This window comes from Mobula birostris, chromosome 1 (genome assembly GCF_030028105.1).
Source record: "Mobula birostris isolate sMobBir1 chromosome 1, sMobBir1.hap1, whole genome shotgun sequence".
In the NCBI taxonomy this organism is placed as follows: domain Eukaryota; kingdom Metazoa; phylum Chordata; class Chondrichthyes; order Myliobatiformes; family Myliobatidae; genus Mobula; species Mobula birostris.
This window is the reverse complement of record NC_092370.1, coordinates 128,350,580-128,363,069: the sequence shown is the minus strand read 5'-3', so window position 1 is coordinate 128,363,069 and position 12,490 is coordinate 128,350,580. Positions and strand designations below refer to the sequence as shown.

Sequence of the window (12,490 nt, the reverse complement as noted above, 5' to 3'; positions counted from 1 at the left end):
CTCCGGCGGTTCAACAAGTTCACTGGCTAATGTCAGAATTGTTAGAAGTTATACGGCCACTGATACAAAAGAACAATCAATTTGATAAGCATTCCAGCCAAGTCAGTGGACTATTGATACAAAAGAACGATCAGTTTGATAGACACTCCAGCCACCTTAATTAAAGGAAGGAATGTCCTACCTGGTTTGTTGGAGCCACAACTTAATTACAAAGATAAGAACATCCATCAAATTTATTCTTTAATTAAGAAAGGAATGTCCTATCTAATTTCCATCAGGTACTGCCTTTTGTCAAAACCAAAAGGTGTGAAAAGCCAGGAGACATCTTACGTGGATCTGGTTGAACTTTAACCCTTATCTTGCTCCAAAGAAAGCAGCTGTGAGACATTATTTAAATCCACTGCAGTCACCCACAAAATACACAAATGTAGTCGGTACTTAACCCATTGTTTACAGGAATCTGAGAATCCCCCATTCCCTTAAACTTTATCAATTCAATAATTATAACAGAAAAATTCCATGTGAATGCAAAGTGACTAAAGTTGTACCAGTTGGTTCAGGAACTTGAATCTGGTTGCAATAATCCCTAGTTTACTGTACCCGAAGATTACACTAGAACGTAACTCGTACTACATTCTTCTGTGTTTTAAAGGCTTAATTTAAAATATAAATCGTAATTTCCAACAAGCTTCCAGATGGTTTTTATTTGGAGTTTAATACTGTTGAAGATAGATCTTCATGGCAAGAAAAAGTTTGTGAACTCTTTGCAATTACCTGGTTTTCTGCATTAATTGCTCAATATGTAATCTGATCTTCATCGAAGTCACAATAATAGACAAACTAATAACTAATGCCTAAACTAATAACACAAACAATTGTACTTCTTGTCAATACTGAGTACACCATTTAAACAATCACAGTCTAGGCTCAAAGAAGTAGGTGAACCTCTGGGATAATGCCTTCTACCAGAGCTATTTGGAGTCGGGTGTTCCAATCAATGAGACGAGATTGGAGGTGTGGGTTGTAGAAGTGGCCTGCCACAGTCAGGTTACTGACACTGCCTGCTCTTCTCAAAAAAGATCTGTTTGTGTGCAAAACTCGATGAAAACAACTTTCAGAGGACAGACCTTCGAAGAATTGTAGAGATCCATAAAGCTGGAAAAGGGTACAAAAGCATTTCTAAAGTCCTGAGTGTTCATCAGGCCACAGTAAGGGAAATTGTGTACAAGTAGAGGAAATTCAATACTGTTGCTACTCTCCCGAGGAGTGGGCATCCTGCAAAGATCACACTTGAGAGCACAAGGTGCAATGCTGAAGGAGGTGAAAAAGAACCCAAGGGTAACAGCAAAAGACCTGCAGTAATTTCTATAACTTGATAAAGTCTCTGTGTGCCTACTATAAAAAAATTACTGAACAAGAATGGTGTTCATAGAAGGACATCATGGAGGAAACCACTGCTCTCCAAAAAAAATATTGCTGCACTTCTCAAGTTTGCAAAAGACTACTTGAATGTTCTACAATGCTTCTGGGACAATATTCTGTGGACAGATGACACAAAAGTTGAACTTCTTGACAGAAATGCACACCGACCACAATGTTTGGAGGAAAAAAGAGCACTGCACATCAACACCAAAACCTCCTCCCAACTGTGAAGCATGTTGGAAGGAGCACCATGGTTTTGGGGCTGTTTTGCTGCCTCAGGGCCTGGACAGCTTGCAATTATTGAGGGAACAATGAATTCAAAATTGTATCAAGACTCTTTACAGGAAAATGTCAGGGTAGCAGTCCATCACTTGAAGCTTAATAGAAGTTGGACGATGCAACAAGACAATGATCTGAAACACAAGAGTAAATCAACAACAGAATAGTTAAAAAAAAGAAGAAAATTCATCTTTTGGAATGGCCAAGTCAGAGTCCAGATTTTAACCCAATTGGGATGTTGTGGCTTGACCTGAAGAGGGCTGTTTATGCAAGGTAATCCAGAAATATTGATGAACCGAAACAGTTTTGTACGGAGGAATGGTCTAAAATTCCTCCTCACCATTGTTCCAAGTCTGATCAACAGCTACAGGAAGCATTTGGCGGAGGTTATTGCTGCTAAAGGAGGTTCTACCAGTTATTAAGCACAAGGGTTCTCATTCTTTTTCCAGCCTGGACTGTGAATGATTAAACAATTTGTTCAATAAAGACATGGAAAGTACAATTGTATGTGCTATTAGTTTAGGCAGATTGTGTTTGTCTATTATTGTGACTTAGATGAAGATCAGACCACATTTTATGAGTATTTAGTGCAGAAAACAAGGTAATTGCAAAGGATTCACAAACCTTCTCTTGCAACTGTACATATAGTGCGGCCACTGCTCTAAAATGTACAAGTGGCAAACAAGGAGAATCTTGAGTTTGGACATCGCTACCTTTTACCAAGGTGATAGACCTAATAAAAAGATAAAATCAAGTTATGCTTTGTATTGATAGCCAAAATGCCCTCATTCTATAAGCTAAAGAGAAGGGGAAATATTCCAGTAGATAGTTTGTATAGAAGAATCTGGAAAGATTGTGAAATCATAACTATAATTAGATTTTTAAATAGCATCGTTGCAAGTTAAGTTCCTCAAATATGTAGTTTGGTTCGTGCTCAGTGAAGCACCTGCATTCCAACACCAGAAAAAACAGCTGTCTGTCATGTTAATTTTCCAACCTACTCTGCCTCCTGTGTCGCTGAGGCTCAATTTATTCTTGAGAAACACCACATCCTCTTCCATCTGGGCATTGTAGTCTGAACTGATTCAAATTTGATAGGTGAGTCACTTTCTCCGTTTGTATCAGAATTAAACATTTCTGCTATAAAAGATATCCATCTGTACTATTAAATCAGTTATCTCACTTTACACACTGCCTATTTGCTTGGCATTTCCTTTTGATCTGGGACTCCAAACAGCTTTGCAGCTATTACATGAACATTTGTTTATTTTCTCTTTCTCTAACTGTTCTCTTTAATCTATCAACCAGTTGGCTCTGTAAGCTTTGGAAACACCTTGGCAACTCTACTTCTCTATAACAGAAGTGCACCCTTTGTTTTATCCATTCTATACCTTCCTGAGCTGTTACTTCACTTTTCCAGTTCTGATGAAAGATCTTTGATCTGAAATGTTAACTCTGTTTCCCTTTCTGCAGAGACTAACTGACCTGCTCTTTCTAGCAATCTCTGGTCTATTTGTTTGCATTTTAAAGGTTGATCTATTAAGACAAAAATAATTCATTATTTTCCATGTCCCCTCTGTTCTGCCAATTGAAATAGATTCCCCCAACTACTCTATCAGAAATTCCAATCATTCTGAACAGCCCTGTTATAGGTTAACTTTGTTCACTATTTGTAAATATCTGAAACTCCTTGCCATTCTAGTAAAATTTCATTGGCACTTCAAAATTCTTAGTGGTCTTTTAAAATGTACAATTCAAGAAATGAAGCCAGAGTGACTTATAAAGAATTTTGGGATAGGAAATTTGGTTTTGTACTCCATTACTCAAAGCAAATGCATTTTATTGGCAGTGTCGACTTAATCATTATATGAATCCTATGCTCTCCATTTTCCTCAACCTCTTTAAAATTTGTATGATTTAGTTTAAACTGTTGGTATTGCCATTGAAAATGCTCATTCTTTGCAGCAGTAAATTTCATCTAACATGTTCTAGGGCAAAAGTTCCCAACCTTTTTTTATGCTATGGACCAATACCAATAAGCAAGAAGTCCATGGATCCCAGGTTGGGAACCCCTGGCATTTCACCAGGCTGTTTATTTTCCAAAGTCTTTAAGTTATTTGATATCGTTTGTGAATTTTTCCAAATATGATTGAGAGTATTGAGCACTTTAGATGCAAACTTTTCTCAGTTTTGAATAGTTTTACTGAACAAAGTGCTGCAAAATAATAATTCTATTCTTGGAATATTTAATAAGTGAATGAGCAATGAAAGAACTTCCTAGTTTGCTGTGTGTCTAACATTACCAAATGTTTCACCTATGTTATTAGGCAATGGAATTAGCTGCAAATAGAACAGAGGAGGAAAGATCCAACCAGGATAAAGTAGACGAAGAGGTGTGTATCTTCTGTGGGATATTGATTGTCTATATTTTCACCTTCTACAGATCTTTGAATGTACTTCTGGTGCAGTTTTGCCCAGAACACATTTATCTACCTTGCTTTGCACCTTATGTATTAGTACACTGTTCAATGTTACTGTCTGAGTGGGCTAATTACATTAAACTAGGGGTGTAGGTTAACTTGTGTTGATCACTATTGTCATTATGCTTAACTGCTCTGTGAAGCCATAATGGCATTTCAAAGGTTCATTTATTATCAAGACATGTATCCATATACAACTCTGAAATTTATCTTCTCCAGATAGCCGCAAAACAAAGAACATGGAAGTCATTCAGAGAAAACATCAAACCCACCCACCCCCCAACACACAAAAAAGAGCAGCATCCCAGTCAACAACCCCCATAAGCCCCGCTGCTACCCGCATAAAAGGGAACACGAACATCACCCCATTCTCCCAAAAAGAACAACTCCTCTCCGAACAAAAAAGCTAACAGAACTCAACAGAACATCAACCTCCAAACACCCTTTCTTCACACAGCTAAATGGAAAAGGAACAGGTGATTAAAAAACACAAATCAAAAAAAAAACTTGAGTCTGAAAAAGTCCACAGTCCATAAATGATGTAGTCCAATCCATAAACGCAGAACCATGATACCATCCTATGATATCACCAATATTTATCGAAAGAGAGGGACACCACACGAGGGAGTGAGGACTACCCACCTGCCACAAGAAGCCACACAGTGATAGGCCACTCACAGACTCCTTCTCCAGTACCAATCAAAAGGAAGGCATTTGTAGTTTACACAAGTTCCTGTCACCCTTGTGAGGGGCCAGTTCAATTTACTCAGCTGTAGAGCAGCTGCATTCTGGTCCAGTAGGCCCAATGTTAAAGTGAGGAGTTTCTGATGAAATAATATTATTCAACCGCATGGTCAATCCCTCCTACATGTTGTCCCATGGAGACAATACTGTAGTCATAGGATTAGCTTTCATATGTACTGTAAAGTCACCCATTTCTACCTCCTGATGACCTCCCTATCACATTGCTGGTCCAGCATGAGGATTTTCCACAGTTTTCACCAGATGATCTTTAGGAAGACCAAAGTCTTTGTCTTCTGGCCTTGTCAGACACTGCAGTAGTGCTGATAATGTAATCCTACTCCCAGGTTACACATGGGCTAAATCAGACCGTTCACTAGTTGAGTTACTATCGCCAAATGCTATCTGATGTAGATACCCTGAATATCCACCAATGGAAAATCACGCAGATCTTTTCTAATCCAGAGGCAAGCATTTACTGCCTGTAGTTTCCAGCACTGCAGTGCTCTCCTGCCTCAACTCATTCTCATCATTCTTCACGGATTTCATCACAGCCAAAGTTCTGCTATATGTATAATTTGGTGTGCCAGGTTCCATCCATTAATCATCCTTTCCCTGCCTATAGGTATTGATAGCATATCATCTTAAAGAGCATATTTTCATTGAATTTTTTGTGTAATTCATTCTTCATTGATTTTGTAACCTTGGAGAGGGTGTTTCCAATGGTGAGGAAATCTAGGACCTGAGAGTACAGCCTCAGAATAGAGGAACATCCATTTAGAACAGAGATGAGGAAAAATTTCTTTAGCCAGAGAATGAAGATGATGAGAAATTACTTTAGCCAGATTTCATTGCCGTAGGCTGCTGTGGGGGTCAGATTACTGGGCATATTTAAGGCAGAGGTTGATAGATTCTTGATTACTCAGGGAATGAAGGGATACGGGGAGTGGGTAGAAGATTGGGGCTGAATGGGAAATTGGATCAGCCATGATGAAATGGGGGAGCAGACTCGATGGGCCAAGTGGCCTAATTCTGCTCCTGTATTTTATGGTCTGAAAAATACCCTGAACTTGTTTCTGGACAAGCTTGCACATAAAGTTCATACAAAAATCTCATCAAATTTCTAAACACAAGAGATTCTGCAGTTGCTGAAAATCTTGAACAACACACAGAGTGGTGGAGGAACTCAGCATCTATGGAGGGGAATAAATGCTTAATGTTTCAGGCTGAGACCCCATCAAAATTCTATTTGTTTCTGATGAGATTACTTGGGAAGAATGTTGAACAAAATGCAAGGGAAACTCCTTGCCATTCCTCACTGGGTGAGGGAACATTTGAATTAACGGGCGCATCGATACAACATCTCACTTAAATTTCATTTCACAGCATTCCTGTGGTTCAGTGGTTCTTCAAATTCTTGACTGGGCATTGATCCTGCAAACTTCTGACTCAGAAATGAGGGTGCAGTTTTGCATCCATGCTATTATTGTAGGTGTATTGTTTAAAGTTAAATAGTGAGAAACAATTATTGCATATTTTATATTGCATACAAAATGATGGATTTCCTCATGTTTGCAATATAAGAATATTGTTATTTTGTATTTTCATTTATATTGTCTATTAAATGTTCTTCCTAGCAATTATAAAGTAATTTAGTAGATTGGGAAAGATAGAAGTATTAACTTTGACAGCAAGAAACAGATTATTAATTTAATAATCCCTTACCCTAGATGGTTCTATAAATTTAAACACATGATTAAGTTAGTTTTATATATGCTGCTTTCTGTGTAGGTGTTTAAAAAGGCCTACATTCCCAGGACGCTGAATGAAGTGAAGCATTATGAACGAGATGTTGACATTATGACCAAGTCCAAGGAGGAGAATGTTTTAGATAAACAGCATGACAATGTAAGTGGTTATGCTTGTGATGTGCTTTAGAAAAAAGGAAGTTTGTTTTATATGAAGATATTTACTGCTTATTAAAATAATGAATCCACAGGAAGGCATTAGGCTTCATCCTTGGGTATTTGTGGAAATCCACCCAATTATTTTTTTATATATAATTTCTCCTCCAAAGTAGCTATTCCTTAAGTTAAAGTTTATAGTTCAGCTAAAGCACTGAAACTGCTTAACTGTGAATGTCAATACACTGGCTTGAATTTTGACATAAGAATGACAAAGCAATCCAAATTCACGACTATTACAGCATTTATCCAACAGTCTAGTATCTGCATCTCTGCAGTTAAAAGGCAGAAGTGCACAAGTTTCTGTCAGGAACCCCTGGCTGTTTTACAATGAAGATTTTTGCGGTTTCACTGAACCAACAGATCTGTCTTTAGTGGTACAAACTTACGCTGTTTATCCACTGGTTCCATACTAAAAGACAGATGCAAAGTTTATTTAATCTGATGTGATTGACTTTTTAAACAGCATAATGAATAATAATTAATTTTGAGCAACTTTCTGACCCCAAAGAATCAACTGCAAAATGTTAACATTCCTTCAGTAGAAAATTGATGTTAGACATTAAATAGAAGTGCATTTAGTTTTTCTGATTGCCCTTTTTCAGATTTCTCCTTCAATTATATTTGCGTGCCCCAGTTTTTATTTCACTTCTGGTATAATGATTTAAATACAACATATCTGTGTTGCTATTTTTTACAAATTAAATTCATGGGTTAATTTTTTTAAAAAAAGCTCTTTACAAGAGTAATTTAGATCCCTTTTCTAGACAATATGACTTGCCCAAGCTTGATGCAACTGACATGTTGGCTCTATATATACACACACCTTCTAAGAATTTGTATACCTTCAGAAAATGATACTTGACACCTTCGCTGAAGAATGGGAAAAGATGAGCCTTGTATTAAACATGTGGACAACCTAGATTATCTGCTCCTGCCACAAATCACAGCCCCTCAAAAATCAAAATCATGACAAAATCTTTCAGCGTGGATATTTCCCATATTTTGTGAGCTGAATATATACATCAGTGCTGATGCTTTCCTCTGCTGTTTATTTCAGAGGTATGGATAGCCTGTAGTAGACGCCTCGTAGCATTGGAGACTTCACCATTGTGCATCCATGATAACCAACAAATCCATGTAAAAATGGGCAGAGTAATGTCATTTCCTTCTCCCAGGCTGTTATCCCCATCATCGACACTCTCTCTGATCATGCTTTACCAGCTGTGGTGAGCAGCTGCTACACCCTGAGAAGTTGTTGTTTCCACAATGGCAGCTCAGGTTCAAAGGTTCATTTTATTATCAAAGTATTACGAAGAATACAACACTGAGATTCGTCCCCGCCTTAACCCTCCCTTGCACAAAAAACTAACAGATTGCCCACCCGGCCACGGCAGCTAAAACATCAAGCCCCTCCCACGCAAAAGAAGTGTCAATACCGTCAAACCCTCCCCACCCCTCCCTCAACCAAAAAAAGGTAACATATTGCTTACCTGCCAATCAGCAACAAAGAAAGAAAATGCAGAAAACCTGTGTCCACTCCAATAATCATATATGTTTTGGAATTTTGAAAACATCCTCCATCAGCATCAAGGAGAGCTCAAAGTCAGTCCTTCCATGGGGCCTTCGTCAGCCAAGACATGGCTTCCCTACTTCCAGTCCGACACGGCCTCCCGTGGGGGGGCGCGATCTCAAGCCCGATAGGGCCTCTCACGTCAGATTGAGAGGTTACTTGCAATGAGTTAAAAGAGTACACAACCCAACTACTTACACACCCCACCTATCTCAACCAGATGACAGATGAACATCACCTTCGAGACCACGAAAATGAGCTGGAAACAAATTATCCTTGACCAGGGGGACTACTGAGGAAAAACAAAAGAACCAGTTGTCCATATTATAAAATCAATGTCTTTCAGATGTTATGAGTCTATTGAAATTCTTAATGTTTTTAGAAAATGCCACAGGTAGAAGTATGTTCAGTGTGATTAATTCCAGTTTCTGTAAATATGCCTTCAAACTGCATGTGTTTTACATTTGTTTTAAAACAATATACTTTAGGACACTATGATTTATGATTTTGCTTAGATTCTGTACCAGACAGTAACAGGAATGAAGAAGGACTTGACAGGTGTACAACAGGTAAGATTTGTTTTTTGGCAAATGAGTTTGGATGTAAGGATTCTTTAATTCCTGGTCTCTTTTCTAGGGTACCCAGAATCTTGTCTAAATTGCAAAAGAAGTTTGAGAAAGGTGGCCATTTTGTGTGTTCTTCCTAAGTACATTTTCAAGATTTAAATAAGATTGTCAGAATTGATGTGGGTAAACTTCATTTATGTTTCTTTTAAAAAATGCAGTTTGAGGAAAAAGGGAGATGAAATGAATGCCTTGAGAAGAGGTTTTGTCTACTTTCTTGGAAGGCTACATTTGACAGGATTTAGCCAGGGATATGATATCTAAAGATGTACTGAATGGGTGAATTGAGATCAAACAAGGAGTGATGGACTTAAGATGTCATTTTTCCCATTTTGTTTCGGTATTTGAGTAATACTTCACATCCTATTGAATTTGTTGGTGATTAGTGATTTGTACTTTTTAATTTATTGCGTTAACTTTGGATGGTGGATTGTCTTAATCCAAACCTTGAATTTCATTTTAATTTGTTGTTTCAGGTACCTGCTCTTCTCGAGAGTTCAGAAGAAAGTGATGAACAATCTAATTCTGATGATGATGACTCTAAATCAGACCTCAATCCTGAAGAAGGAGAAAAGACTCCTTCAAAAAAGCATATCGAGGAAGATGAAACTAACAAAAAGGTGACCTTACGATAGTCAACAATATTCCCTTACTTCTTAGTAACTGAGTGGGAACTTAGATTGTTGGTTTTCCTGACAGCCTGTATTATGATATGGTCATGATACCTGTACAGAATGGTGCAATGTAGTAATTGGAAGCCTTGAATGGCTATTTATTGTTAATGCTACACAACCACGGATGGACTTCAAGCACATTTAGAAACAGGGTCTTAGTTCGAGGATCAATGGAGAGAGACTAGGTACTGAAAGAGGTATATAGTAACTTTTGATAAAAATGTTACCACAGTAAAATGGATTCTGCCAAAATATTGTTCTCATCTAAAACTGGCAGTATTACACTAGATTTGTGGGGGGGGGGGGGGAGTGTGGTGATGTGTCTGTTACTAGGGACAGGTGGCTGAAATGAAGATGCATCATACTGACTGATGGATCTGATTGCTTCCCTTTAGCTGTAATCAGAGACCAATCTTCTAGGTTTCGGAATCCTCGATCACCACTGAACAATGCCACTCAAAAATTTAACATGATTAAAAGAAAGATGTACTCGGAGCAGTGATGAGCATTATATCATTTGGCAGTGAACTTAAATTCATGCATATATTGCTTCCATTGATGTAATTGTAAATTACATTAATTGCACCAGTGAGTTAATGCAAATGTGAGTTGATGCAAAATTAGCAAACTGTGTAGGATAACGAGAAGTTAATATTGAGTCATTGATGCATTTCATGTTTCTGAACAATGCTGTTCCTTTTTTCCATAGGATAGGAAAAGATTAGTTAAAGAAGCCCAGCGAGAAAAACGAAAAAACAAAGTGCCTAAACATGTCAAAAAAAGAAAAGAAAAGGTTGCTAAAATGAAGAAAGGGAGAGCTTAGATGTTTGGATGACTGTTTTACATCAACTGGCCTATGTTGATTGATGGTCGTCACAAGTTTACAGAATGAAGAGTTCCATTTTCTAACTTGGTTCATCCGTCCAGTGAGATCTGAAACTCCATGTTCCAGTGCCTATTATTTCTCAGATAACTTCTGTTTCTTCTTTCCAGTCCTAGTCTCTCTCTATCACCTCAGTCCTTGTGTAAATAGAGATGTGTTCTGTTATTATCCAAAAGTTATCTTTACTAATTATGAATGCTGCTGCATAAATTATTTTCCCAGTGTAAAAATAATAAATAATCTTAACATGAATGAAAGATTTATTAAATATTATTCAAGACTTTAGTGAATATGCACCACATCCTGTCTTGTAAATTAAAGGAATTTGAATTTTGTAAATGTTAATGAAGCCATCAGTAAGAAATTAGTAAGAAACCTGTGATGTTAATGTTTTAGAAACATATTCAAATATAGAATAGCTTAAAGAAAAACAAAACTGAATTTAGGAAACAGATTAGGTGAATTATTGTAGAAGCTGAAGTTGGGTCCGCAATACAGCTATTAATCTAATCGGTTCATCAGGATTTGGCAGATTCAAATTGCCAGAATTTTCTAAACCACAGCACAAATTCAACACCATGTTTCAGAGAGCTCAGGTCAGAATTGTAATTGTCTTACGTTATGATATTGCAACATAGTTAAGAGTTATTAGCCAATATTACATTTGCTTTAGAATAATCTAATTCTAATATGAAGTTACCAAAGTAAGTCTTTCCTAACCACTGGCATCACCTTACCTTAGAGTGTTAAAATATTGGGAACATACTGCAGAGCGTGTGTTCAATCATGTATAGATCTTCAATGGTTCTGGAGAATCTTGTATAGTCCATAAGACATAGGAGCAGAATTAGGCCATTCAGCCCATCAACTCTGCTTCATAAATGCACAGAAGAGATTCTATTATAGACTTCAGGGAGAGTAAGCCAGGAGGATATATACCTGACCTGATTGAAGGATTAGCAGTGGGAAAGGTGAGCAGCTTAAGATGCCTTGGTTTCAACATCTTGGGCCGAACACAATGATGCAATCACAAAGAAGGGATTCCAGCCTTTATTTGGACTCCTGTAAATGTCTACAGTGGAAGGCGTTCTGACTGACACTTCCCTACCAGGTGATGATGCCAATGCACAGGATCAAAAGAGGCTGCAGAGTCTGCTCACTCCATCACAGGCACAAGCCTCCTCACCATCAAGGACATCTTCAAAAGCTGGTGCTCAAGAAGATAGCATCCATCATTAAGGACGGTTACAAAATGAGGCACACCCTCTTCTCAATATTCCCATTGGGGAGGAAATAAGGAGTCTACAGAGACACTCAACATTTTAGGAACAGCTCCTCTGCCATCAGATTTGATTAGTCCATAAACACCATCTTGTTATTCCTCATTTGCACTACATTTATCTCTATAACTTGTAGTAGTTTTTATCTTTCACTGTACTGCTGGAAGTCAAATTTCACAACATGTCAGTAATAATAAACCTGATTCTACAGGTTGAATAGGTTCTTTTACTTTTTATATGCGGTATATAGAGAAATTATTTGTCACTGAAAATGCATTTCAATCTTTATTTCAACAGTAAACCATACTTGTGTAAAGTAACTATAACCATTCTGTTGTTTAAATATGAGATTATTTTCAACTCTTACTCATCATTTAAATTTCTGGCTGAAGTATCAAGTAAGAAGATGAGGGACAATGATGTAATCTAGTCTTCAGTATAAACTTTTTTTTACTGGTTTTTACTGATAATCTTTTAAACTTGTAGTTAAATTAGTTTGATGACTCACTCTACCTCCTGTGTTTTCTAACTCTGTGAAGGCAACCGGTATTGGTTTCTTTTGTAATGGTGG

General features: G+C 37.5%; 1 protein-coding gene across 2 annotated transcripts in view; it reads left to right on the top strand.

Moving 5' to 3' along the window:
• The window catches only part of riok1 (RIO kinase 1 (yeast)), a 56,863-nt gene extending 44,753 nt beyond the window's left edge, over nt 1-12,110 (top strand). The window contains exons 12-16 of one of the 2 annotated variants that reach the window (XM_072261939.1): nt 4,029-4,094; nt 6,714-6,830; nt 8,975-9,028; nt 9,559-9,702; nt 10,466-12,110. In XM_072261939.1, the coding sequence (XP_072118040.1) occupies nt 4,029-4,094; nt 6,714-6,830; nt 8,975-9,028; nt 9,559-9,702; nt 10,466-10,579 (495 nt within the window). In that variant the 3' untranslated portion in view covers nt 10,580-12,110. The remainder of the gene's footprint in view (nt 1-4,028; nt 4,095-6,713; nt 6,831-8,974; nt 9,029-9,558; nt 9,703-10,465) is intronic. The other variant, XM_072261933.1, reaches the window with a different exon arrangement.
• Nucleotides 12,111-12,490: the final 380 nt, after the last annotated feature.